General features: G+C 43.6%; 1 protein-coding gene across 1 annotated transcript in view; it reads left to right on the plus strand.

Moving 5' to 3' along the window:
• sspo (SCO-spondin) overlaps positions 1 to 13029 on the plus strand; it is a 92208-nt gene that overhangs the window by 71059 nt on the left and 8120 nt on the right. Inside the window, 5 exon segments of the mRNA XM_063483254.1 lie at positions 1551 to 1715; positions 1929 to 2140; positions 3082 to 3177; positions 9284 to 9344; positions 9944 to 10074. Of these exon segments, the coding sequence (XP_063339324.1) occupies positions 1551 to 1715; positions 1929 to 2140; positions 3082 to 3177; positions 9284 to 9344; positions 9944 to 10074 (665 nt within the window).

Here is a 13029-nt window from a genome sequence, read left to right on the forward strand (position 1 = left end):
GTGGGAGAGGAGGTGGTGAGTGAAATGTTATCATGACCAATAAACAAATTCTGTTTAAGTATGTAAGAATTAAACCCACTGCAGTACCCACCTACTGGACTTTTGGACACTTTTAAAAGCAAGAAATGAAACAGGTCTGTGCTGCATTTCCCTCCCTGCCAAACCACGATGAAGCATAAAGAAAACATAAGACACAACCTGATTGGGTGTTGTACTGTGTTGCCTAGTTCAGCATCACTTCCAGTCAGGTGTAGCTGTTGACAAATGGCTCCGTCAGCAGAAACTTTGATGCATGCAACCCTGTTTCCAGCAAATATTTCACTGTTTTATGCATTTTGGAAATGCAATAAAAACAAACAAATAAATGATTAAGTTCATTCAGATGAACTTTTATTTCAGTCTAAAAGATTTAAAATGCTTTTACTGACCTAATAGAACATATCCTGTAAATATGCACACATGTAGACTCTGATGGTTACAGCAGACTCAACAAAAGCTGTGAAGGAGACATTTTACTATTATTTCTTTATCTTTTCATTAGTCTTTTATCCTTTATCTTCTTTCTCTCAACCCACCAGTCACAGCAGATGGCCCCGCCCCTCCCTGAGCCTGGGTGTGCTGGAGGTTTCTTCCTGTTAAAAGGGAGTTTTTCCTTCCCACTGTCGCCAAAGTGCTTGCTCATAGGGGCTCATATGATTGTTGGGTTTTTCTCTGTATGTATTATTGTAGGATCTACCTTACAAGATAAAGCGCCTGGAGGTGACTGCTGTTGACGATACTAGTTGTTGTGGGTTTGGATTTGGACATTTAGTCTGTAGTTACCGTTGTCTGAGTCCCCTCTCCATGATCACGTCTTCAGTAGGAGATTGAACAGGACTAGTTGCAGGCCAGACAAGCACACACACAAGTTCAAGCAGAATGTGGTCTGGTATTGTAATATGGATGTTGGCTTTCATCATATGGACAACTCAATGTGCTTTCCCCAAAAACAAGTTGAAATGTGGACTCACCTGACCACAGAACTCTTTGGGTCGATGTGAGATCAGCTCAGGCCCCAAGTACTCATTCCTGTCGTCGATAACGTGTGGCTTCCTCCTCCCATAATGCAGTTTCAAGTTGCATTTCTGTGTGCAGTCATGGACTGTGTTAGGAGACGGGGGTTTCCAAAGTACTTGTGAGCCCGGTGGCTGTTTCTGATTTCTTAGGCAGTGGTTCCTGTGATCAGGAGCATTCAGCAGTGGTTTCCAGCCTTTTATACACTGAATCTTTTCAGTATTAGTTTATTCATCTACTTTTTTGTATTTACAAAATGCTGTTATGTTGGTCAGTAAATTTGAACACTGAAAATCTTCCTTTTGCACTTTTATAAGTTCAATGCTTTGCATGATGTAACATTTTTATAACATCCTGTAAAATATCCCAACTTCTCAGGAAATGTTTATAATTTCCTGGGTACATTGAAGTGGTCAGGTGACAGTTTCCTGCTGCAGATAAATGTACATTAAAACCAGTGCTAAGACTGAATGTCCCACCCTCTTATGTCCTTCTAGTGGACTGCCAGTGGTCCACATGGTCCCAGTGGAGCCCTTGTTCAGCCAGCTGTGGTACAGGACAGCAGAGCTCCATCAGATTTGTTCTGGAGCCCAACCAGTATGGAGGGGCTCCGTGTGAAGGCCCTAACCTCCGCACAACAACCTGCATCGCCCCTGACTGTGGTGAGTGAGAGGAAGGGAGACAGTTGATATTTTACTGATGATGCACGATCGAGTAAATTCGTGATTATCACTGCATCCTTTAAACACTTACCCCTCTTTGGATCTCCATGGTTCCTTTCTCCTTCCTGATCATCATTAAATGCTTTCCACTCCACCCTATCATCTTCCCATCGTATCACCCATCCCCGTCTTCTCTCCTCTCCTCCTGTACAGCGTGTCCTGATGGGGAGCAGTGGAGGAGGACGACATCAGAGGGGATCCTGCTGTGTGAGAGGAGCTGCCAGGACATTTATTCCTCCTCTCCTGTCAACTGCAGCCACTCTGCTGAAGGCTGCGTGTGTCAGGAGGGGCTTTACCGAAACCCGGAGGGCGCGTGCGTCATCCCTGCCCTCTGCCCTTGCCATGACCGGGGCGTCCTGCGGGAGGTATGTCGGCGCGTGCGCACGAAAAGGAAAGTGACATCTGCTGCCCAGCAAACTTGGCATCTTGTAGCCATTGTTCCCGCCTCCGTACCATTAGTGTAGTGTTTACATGCCATCCCATTCAATCCCATTGTGTTATTTACTCATAAAGAAGGGCCTATTAGAAGATGAGTGACAAGCTCAACAGGACACATTAAGCCACTGTGCCCCTTCAGCCCTCAGCCCTCATCAATTATGTAGGAAGTGCTGTTAAAGCCAGCACTCGGACAGCAACTGGGCAAGCCTGCCAGGAATTATTTATGAAGGAGTGGGTGTTAGAGGATTATAACAATTAATCTTACCCTGACAAGAGGTCAGGTCTGCTCTTCTTTCTTTCTGAGGTCTTTCTCTTTAATTTTCTCTGTCTCGCCTTCTCCTCACACAGTTTTTTCATTGTCTCCTTGCATCCTCCTCTTCCTCTTTCTTTCTCTCCTTCTGTCCGCCCCAGCTTTTCCGTTATTCTCCCGTCTCGTTCCGTCTGCCTGCCTACTCTGTCTCTCTCTTTCTGTCAGCTACTTGAGTCATGTCCATATAAAGACCCTCTATGGTTTTCTAATCAGCGACCCCATGACTCTACCAAATGGCTCAGTGTTGCTGCAAAGCCACTTCTAAAACTGAGCACAGTTATTCCTATATGCAACGCATACACATGAGACATGTCTGTATAATGCAGTGTTATAATTATAGCATCGCTGTGTGCCACAATCAGCTCAAATCCACAACAGTTTGGGTGGATTCGCTGAAGAAATTGCTCCGAAACCCTAAGACCAGTTGCACTTTCATCAAACCTGCACTCATGCCAGTGTGCATGCAGGGTAATGGGCTGTTGAAGCATCAACCCAATTACAGCGTCTGGTGTATAAATATGGATATCGCATGTGTGTGTGTGTGTGTGTGTGAGCCAGGCTGGATCAGAGTGGGAGGAGGACTGTCTGTCATGCAGCTGTGTGAACGGGAGGAAACTGTGCCGGCTGAGGTGCCCTCCACTTTACTGTGATGAGGTGAGACACCGACACTTACACTCTAAAACAACATGGGTTTGATTATTCACTTTACTTTATATACACACAGATACAGACTTTATAAGGTGGACTGTTTAATCAGAGACATCAGGGCATACTGATGTGGTCAGTTCAGTAGCAGAGGGGCTGTTGATCAGTTTTGCTTACCTGACCCTCACTCCAGTAGGACACCTCAGACTGAGCTGGTCCAGATCTGCGAGGATATCTCCTAAGCTTTGTCAGGTGTTGTCAGGCATGCATGTAAGCTTGTTGGGGCCATAGAAACTACAGAGTACCATTTTGTGTTATGTCAATGAAATTTCATTAAAATTCATATACAGGTTTTTTTTAATGTAGCCCTCTGTAGACTGATACTTATCAATTCCCACAAATGACGTGGAATCTTTGCATTTCTAACAGATTACCCAGTTCATGTTGATGTCCAGCTTTTTTGAGTTCTGATGTGTCTTACAGTTTTGAAGGTGTTCTAAGGTGTTTGACAGAAATATTGGTCCCCAGAAATAACATACACATGAGGAGGAACCATTTTCTACACAGTAGCTGCTGACAAACCTGTACCTAAAATGTGCATTTGCAGTCCCAGTACTTTTGCCTTCTGCAAACAAAACAATCTGAGATAAAGATTGACATACAGAGGCATAATTAGTCTCTCAGACAAACACATCAGTGCAGTCAACTGCCACAGCTACCCCGGGTGCTACAATTCACCTAACATCTCTGGAGGTTGCAAACATCTAAATTAGTCTGAGTGAGGCACAAAATGCTCTGCCGCTGAAGAATGTGTGGGATGTTGGCTAAAACAGATCAATACCTGACTCTCCAGTCCTCCCACGAGCCTGCCCTTTTGTCTTCACCATAGCCTTCTACCTCCAGTGAGACACTGGCTACTTATTTAAGCGTAATATAGTTTTGTTGATTTGTACTCTGTGCCTTCACTAACTAACTGAACTAAATTAGCTCTAATCTTGTATAAATGGAAGACCAAAAAGTTTTCAGCTTCTTGTTTATTTAGTTTCAAATTATTTCAGGTTTATATTGTCTTATATTAGATGATGAAAAGGAATTGATTGATACATTGAAGGACTTAAAATTTCTGGCAATTGTAATGGACAAGTGCAAGTGATTTAGAATTGTTAATCCTGTTTGAGGTTGTTTTGGTTTTTAGGGTGGGTGGGTTATGCACTCTGGACGGTGATAGGTCAAAGCACATATGGGAAATATGGGAAAAACAATCTCAGGCAGGAAAAAGGAGTCGATAAAATGTGCTAGTCCCTGCATACAGGTGTGCAGATCATCTTTAGCAGTTTATTATACATTTCTGTTCAGCATTTGATGTCCTGTCTCTGACTGTGCTGCTAATGGTCTCTGACTCCCAGTGTTAGTCACACACCAGTTAATGTCTGGCCATCAAAGGGAATTCAGAGCATTCCTGCTGTACACCCCAGAGCAGCAGCAAACTTTGTATAAAATATTAATTCATGTTTGTATTCCTGAGGCAGGTGGAACTTTTGGTATCACGTGGAGGTGGATTCAGTGCTGCCCTGTAACATTGGTCTGTGGAGGCACCACATCATGTTCTGTCATCATTTTTTTTTCTTGTAAACTTAATTTTGCATTGTTTCTTCTCGCTAATTTTCACCCTTTCTTCTTATTTAGTTCATTCTTGTCGTCGTGTTTGTTTCATTGTAAAAATGTGAACATGTCCAGAAGCCCCCACGCTGGTCGTGTCTGCCGGGATGAATTAGAGAGCACAAAGGAAAAGATAAAAGTAGGGAAAATAATATATGGATGGAATTCTGCATGATAATAAAAATATCCCTTAGTGAAGAAAAGAAGTCAGGCTTTGTGCAAAGTACAGATAAGGACACAGCAGCAAAACGGTCCAAGCAAAGACGGTCTCTGACATCTTGTGGAAGGATTTCTGTTCCAACGCAGGAGCGGAGAAGGTGTCTTGCTGAATCAACTTCTAAAACTGCAGGGCGATAGACATTTCCGGTTCAGTAATATTACTTTTGTTGTCACCATAACTGCTTCTGGTCCGATTGGAAGGATGAGTCATTATCCTATCAGGGAATAACCGAACATTCCCAAATTACAACCTAGCTGAGTTCTGTATTGTTTAGAAAGCTGAAAGTGTGATGGTGCTCCTTCAATAACGCCACATCTATCACACATCAGACGAAGAAAAGAACTCCTGCACATCACACATTTCTATCAATACCTCTCTCTGTTTAAAGTGTTTTTTCCCACTGCTTTTCATTCCTTAGGTTTATGGGTGGTGTTCTGCCAACTGCTGCTCTTTGGTGCACACCTCAGTCTGCCTCAGTCTACACACCTACTAACTGCACAAGATAGTTTGGCATCTTTGCATAGATAGGTTTTTTGTGTTAACTTGCATAACATTGTGCTAACATTTGCTAACTCTAAAAACAAACAAGGAAAGTGTCGTTAGTTTTGCAGAAGTTTGTCCAAATTAGAAACAAATATAATGTTGTCATAAAGTATGGGTGTGTGGCAGACAGGGAGTAGACCCAGACAGCACTAAACTCAAAATCTCAGCTTTATTAACACTGATAAAAACAAACAGTGGCTAGGAACTGACAAAGGTGACTGATGGGGATATTAAGGGACATGGAGACACATGGACACACAGCTCATAAAATCATAACTAACGAGACAGAGGAAGCAAAACTGAACATGTCACATGAGACTGGAGACTATCAAAATAAAACAGGAAGTGACACTGAGATTTAGACATGTGAACTTGACACTGCAACTGAGGATAAACGGACGAAGAGATGGGATGAAACATGAAATGATGAACATGAGAGCAGGAAGGACGAAGACGCAGGGACAGGACTACAAATGTAATCACAGAGAATGAATACAGAGACACTGAGACAGAAATTCGGGACACGACTGGGAAGGTAAACAAACACGGGGATGATGACAGGACACAGAGACAGACTGGACACCAAGGGGAACAAACATAAACAAACCGCAAATCAATATACCAACTCAGATGCACCAGAGAATATCCATCCATCCATCCATCCATCCATCCATCTTCTTCCGCTTCATCCAGGGCCGGGTTGTGGGGGCAGCAGCCTAAGCAGAGAAGCCCACACCTCCCTCTCCCCAGCCATCTCCTCCAGCTTGTCCGGGGGAACACCAGGCGTTCCCAGGCCAGCCATGAGATATAATCTCTCCAGCGTGTCCTGGGTCTGCCCCGGGGCCTCCTCCCGGTGGGACATGCCCGGAACACCTCACCCAGGAGGCGCCCAGGAGGCATCCTTGTCAGATGCCCAACTCACCTCAGCTGGCTCCTTTCGATGTGGAGGAGCAGCGGCTCTACTCTGAGCCCCTCCCGGATGGCTGAAATCCTCACCCGATCTCTAAGGGAGAGGCCACTAGAGAATACAGAACTCAAATATGAACATTCCATAAATTCGAAAGAACGAGTAGAGAGTCCAAAGCCAACTCAAAATCAAAAATACTTGAAAATAAAGGTTAATGTACGGTGTAATAGCATATTATCAAAAGGTATTGAAATAAGAGAGGAGCTACTGGACAGATCTCCATCCCAGTCCAGGCCAGTGTGTTTTTCACTGACCACCTGCAAACATGAAGATAATGATCGTAAAAAAGAAATTATCATAACTGGCATGGGTTTATTCTACAAACTAAAATAACAGCTTCAGTGGGACCTGCAGAATCAAAGTTAACAGTCCAGCGAAAGTGTCTGGATGTGCAATAAGTGAGAAGATATCCTGTGTGTAATTTGGGCTGAACAGACACTTTAAATCGTCTCACCACTGTGGTGAAGTTCAGATGAGCTGCAGTAGAAAAGTTAGCTGTCTCATCCTTGACACACTGCGCTGAATTTATATCTTTAGCACAGCAGCACTGTGTAAAGGCCAGCGTAAAAATAAATTCAGCTGACAACCACAACCTGAAGAGAGAGGTTGATTGCACAGCAAGCTCCACAAAGTCGACGGTCCTCCCAGTGCTCCACCTGTGGTGCAGCAGTTCTTTAGTGTAGTGCACTCTGTCTCTGGAGGGGCTCGGTTGTGTAACTGTTGACCACGTGATGGCTCAGTGAAAGCGCTCCTTATCCAAAACAATATGGAAAGGTCGTTTAATGCCCTGCGTTCCCTCTGCTGGCAGGCTGAGAATGGGTGACTGTCAGTGTGCTTTGCTGTTTATGAGCTTACAGTTAAACATGTCACTTGTTTAAAATTTAAATCTGTAAGCTGCACGTGGCTCTGCTGGGAGCGCATCTATCTTTTTAAGGTAATGTATTGAGGGCTTTGTTATAATATCAAAGCTGTTAGCATGCTTTCCTCTCAAACGCTGATCGTTTACACCAATTAAAAGTGCTACGATTCCCCCAACAGCCTGTAAACAACACGCTTTGATGCTCGGATCATTTTCTCTGAAATAAACAGGAATACCCATTCCTACCTGTTTCCATCCCCTGCGACACACACACACACACACACACACACACACACACCTTAAAATAGTCATCTTCATGACCTCTCACCCTTTTAAGTGAGTAGGCTCCTTCGTCCCTGGGGGAGCCCTGAGGGAAGGCTGGCAGCAGTGCCGAGTGGGAGGAACACTCCTTGAGGTGAACAGTCAAGAGGTGTGTGTGTGTGTGTGTGTGTGTGTGTGTGTGTGTGTGTGTGTGTGTGTGTGTATGTGTGTGTGTGTATGTGTGTGTGTGCGTGTGTGTGTGTGTGTGTGTGTGTCGCACTAGAGTGATGCTATAGATGGGTCTGTGTGTGACTCTGCATGCTAACAGCAGCTATTCTCAGTCAGGGACATCACAGGGCACCTTGCTTTTCTCTGGACTGTTCTGGATTTCTCTTTATTCCCTCTGTCTGTGTCCTGTGTGTCCTTACGTCACAGTTTCTTTCATGTGCTATTTTTGGTCTTCATGTGTCATTTTCTTATTCCTATCCCTTTCCATTCTGCCTACCTGGCTCTATGTCATTTTCTCCCTCCTCATCCTTCTCTCTGCATCACTCGTTTGGTAAAAAGACCCTCCCAGTGGGTTCATGTAATTACACCTTGAGTTTCATCTCTACACAGTTTTTATGTAGGGCAGAACTATCTCTAGATAAACTGTAAAATGTTCCATGTGGTATATATATTTATTTTTGTGACGTTAGACATTTAAACATGAGTCTACAAAGACAAACTTACTTTTGGAACCAGCCTCAAGTGGCCATGAAACTCTTGGTACTTGTTTGTCATTTGAATTTCACTTTGTGCTGTGAGAGAACCACAGACTGCATACAAAGAATGGACACATTCAAACTCATGTCACTGGTTTCTGTGTTTTGAAGGCTGGTGTTGGTTTGAGGGCCCAGTTATCGGCTAATGATGAGTTATTGGTGCTCGTGCTCAAAAACATTAATGAACGTTTTGAAAACACATCAGATCTCAATGGGGGGGAAAATCATGCTGGGTTTCTATACTGCTATGGAGTGGACAACTTATTAGGAACAACAGGGTATCACACTGGGTGATTGTTTGGCCCACACATATTTGCATGCATGCTCCGGGATGGTGTCCTGGGGGATCTCCTCCCAGATCGGCACCAGACCATCACTGACGCACCACCGAACTGGTGCTGAACGATGTTACAGGCAGCATAACGTTCTCGACCTTCACCAGACCCTTTCAGGACTGTTACATGGGCTCTGGGTGAAGCTACTCTCATGTGTGCGAGAGTTACATTACCTCAGACTCAGACTTTGAATTAGTTGTTTCTCACATAATTCAATTAAACTGGGCCTGCCCTTAACTTAACCTTAAACGGTTATTAGACAGCTATTGTGAAAGCATTATGAATTTGAAGATACCAGAACATGTAAATTAAGAGTCACCCTTCACTTTCATACGGGCTTCATTTTTCAGGGGTTGATGCTAATGTTTTTGTGGATATGCACATGCATATGTGTACTCGCACTTTTGATGAAATGCCTGCTCTAACTTGTCAATGAAACACTCTTAGACATAACAAGTATAAGCCGTCCATAAATGTTGCATGATTCTGTTTGTATGATTCTCTCAGGGGGAGGTGAAGGTGGAAGAACCAGGCAGCTGCTGCCCAGTGTGTAGAAAACAGTTTCCAGGTTGGTACTGCATACACATGGCCGAAAACGCGTCCCAAATACCATCAGTCAACATTCTTGGACCTTACTCCCAAACTTCTGACCATCAGATTCCATAATATTAGTCATTTAAAACTATCAGCGGATCCACAGAGTAAGGCTTTCCCACGTATGATAATACGAAACAAAAGCAGCAATTAAAACGCTGCTTTTTGCAAAACAATCTATTCCTGAGCAAGCATAAAGTCACTGTGGTTCATTTGTTCCAATATCATGGCTTCCAGACCACTTAAATGGATTTGAATGTTCTTCAGTTCAGTTTAGAGGAGGCTACAAGGGAAGTGCCTCAGCCCCCAATTAGTAGGAGATTACATTACTTAACCTACACTGGGGCTTTAATCTCTGTCCCAGTGGAGGAAATTTCACGGCAATGTCACCCTGCCTTCTGCAATAAGCTTTCTGCTCTGTCTCCTCCTTTTTGTCATTTTTTGCATGAAATATTTATTTCATGCAAATGCAAAGACAATATCGTCTATAAAGAGGTGCTTCTAGTTTATTATATTCTCCTCTCCTTTGCTCTGTCCTAAGTGTATCTCTTTTCCTCTCTGCGTTTGCACAAGGTGAGCCTGTGCAAGAGTGTCATCGCTATGTGCAGGTCCGCAACATCACCAAGGGAGACTGTCGACTTGACAATGTGGAGGTCAGCTTCTGCAAGGGACGCTGCCTGTCCAGGACTGATGTCATCCTGGAGGTACAGCCACACACATGCACGCACACATGGGGTGTTACTAACTAGTAGCATACTAAGACAAAAGGGGCTAAAAGGGACTAACACTCAAAAGGTCTTTTGTAAAAAGGCTGTTCGTTGATTTATTTTGCAAATTGTAAAACATGGGATGTGCACTCATTCGTGTTGAGTCATTATCATCAATTCATCAAAGATGCCATTTTAAACCATTCTAAGTGGATGGAGTTTTCAGCCGGGCAGAGGTGACACCCAAACTTCACAGTGTGTTTAGTGTTTAGTCCTGGTGTCTCTCTCACTCTCCTCCAGACTTCCAAACTCTTCCCTTGTTGGTACAATATCTTCGCCGTCTTGTGACCTCTTTATATCCTCACACACAAATGTCACTGTTTTTCTGACACTGCTAGACTCCAAAACCTCAGACATGGAGTTTCTACCACATTCAGCCCAATTGCCACCCGATTTGATTTCGGCAGGTTTTGTTTCACTGACCCCTGAAACACCTGAAACACCTGAAACACCTGAAACAGCCAGCCTCTGAACTTTACTTTCCTGACTGACAATATTTGTAGAGAGTGTTCTTATTCACCCTTCATGTGCAGGATAACTAGTTTGCATGGGGTCAACTAGCATCCACAGATGACACCATATGATGGATGTCTCAGGGCGTTTTCACACCTGTAGTTTGATTACTTTGCTCTAGATCGGTTTGTAAACTGTGCCTGTGGTTCGGTTTGTTTTCACACAGAGAACAATCCAAGTGAAATCCAAGCAAACCAAACCAGACTGGGCAAAAGTACAGACTTTCTGTACTTAAGTAGAAGTACAAATACTTCTGTTAAAAAATACTCAGCTAAAAGTTGAAGTACTGATTCAACTTCTTTACTCAAGTAGAAGTAAAAAAGTACAGACTCTGAAATGTACTCAAAGTAAGAAAGTAAGAGCAGCTCTTTGGAGGACGTTTCTATTTCCGTGCAAAATAAAAAACATAAATCTGTTTTCTGTTGCTTCTTTGTAGAGGGCGACTTTTCCTCTAAACAGGAAAATGTGCACAGTGGGGGTTAAAGTGGATTCAGTAGGTGGGGGAAGATTTTCTTAGTGTACAGGCTGTGATCAGCTGACCTGCTGCTCTTTGTGGAAATTCATTTATAATTGCATTAATATGCAAATTGCATTGACTATTGATCAACAACTACTGATCAAAGACTGTTTATAAGGTTGGGGAAACCTGCAGTCAGCTGAGAGAATCAGCCTTTTGGGATACAGTAACAAAGTATTTGTACTTCATTACTTCCCACCTCTGCTACCAGAGAATGTTCAGTCCGCTTATTGGTCAGATGTGCCAGGGGCGGGCTGAACGTAGGAAGAAGGTGCTGCGTTCAGGACTACTGGAGAATGAATTTACGTTCATTTCATGGCCAGTTGCTAACCTGTACAGACCTTTGCACATCTTTTTCCACCATAAGTGGCTACATGACATTTTTTAGCTCAGTAACATGCACCTGGTTGGTTTGGATCATTGTTGAAACCATAAACGAACCGCTCTGGAGTTTGTTTGGAATGGCACTGAGACCACCTCCTCCAAAGGGTCTCGGTGCGGTTGTTTTGGTCAGCGCCCAACCAGCACCTTATATCAATTTCCCAAACAAGTCTGTATATGTCAAGGAGACTTGGAAAACGTTCAGAAAAACATTCCAAGGGAGCTGGATCTGGGAGCTAGATCTTATATAAGACTTCACCATGCAGTTGATATGTTGTCTACAGGTTCCACAGTTATCATGGACACATTTTGGAGTCACATAAGTCTTGGAAGCGTGCCATGTTTGTAAATCCAACATTTCCCATCCAGACTTGGTGATTTATACCACTTTTCCTCTTGCTCCTCTGTCTTGGATATCCCATTTTCAGTGTGTCTTTCAAACATTTTCCAAGGTAGATGATTGAATTTCTTCATACTGTTGCAGTCACTTCCCCTTCAACAGGAATTAAAATGCCATCGACTTTTGTCAGTGAAGTGCCACTGTGTTGTAAAACTGATTGAAATTGTAGTCTGATGTCATCAGCATAACTAGTTATCGGGTCCTGAATATGAATTTGGCTTTAGTAATGGTCTGTAGCTATTGAAACCAGATTATCTAAAACACTGCTGTTTACAATAGTTCAGTTCAGGCAGAAAACTTTTGTGTTTTTTTGTGTCCTTGGCTTCTCAGAGAAGTTGGTACAGCTGTGTGCTCCAGTCACACAGATATCCTTCAGCACGTTTTCTGATTTGTCAATATGTCTAATCTGGGTCAAGGAAACATTTGAATCAAATCATTGAAGCCCAGGCACTGCAAAGGAATAACAGACTCTTAGGCAGTATTCAGTGTATTCAAAATATGTCAAACTTCAAATTCCAACAAGTGGACACAAAGTAGCAAAAATGGAGTCAAAACATGTAATCCATATAAAACATGAATCCATAAGCGTAGAGTTTTGACATAACATTTGGGAGGTGAATCTGAATGTAAAACTGATGGATAGTCTATGCTCAGACACCAGGAGCTTGTCACATGTGAAACATAACCTGTTTTAATAAGTTACAAATTGAACCGTGGCCATGGTCCTCAGCTGGAAAAGGGTGGAGGGCCCACTCCGGGTCAGGGACGAGTTCCTGCCCCAAGTGGAGGAAATATCTCGATGTGTTGTTCACGAGTGATGGGAGAAGGGAGCGGGAGATCGACCGACGGATAGGTGCAGCATACGCAGTGATGCGGACCCTGCACCGGTCCGTCGTGGTGAAGAGAGAGCTGAGTGTAAAAGCGAAGCTCTCAATTTACCGGTCGATCTACGTCCCTACCCTCACCTATGGTCACGAGCTGTGGGTAGTGACCGAAAGAACGAGATCGCAGATACAAGCAGCGGAAATGAGCTTCCTCCGAAGGGTGGCTGGCCTCTCCCTTAGAGATAGGGTGAGAAGTT

This window comes from Pelmatolapia mariae, linkage group LG9, assembly GCF_036321145.2.
Source record: "Pelmatolapia mariae isolate MD_Pm_ZW linkage group LG9, Pm_UMD_F_2, whole genome shotgun sequence".
Classification (NCBI taxonomy): domain Eukaryota; kingdom Metazoa; phylum Chordata; class Actinopteri; order Cichliformes; family Cichlidae; genus Pelmatolapia; species Pelmatolapia mariae.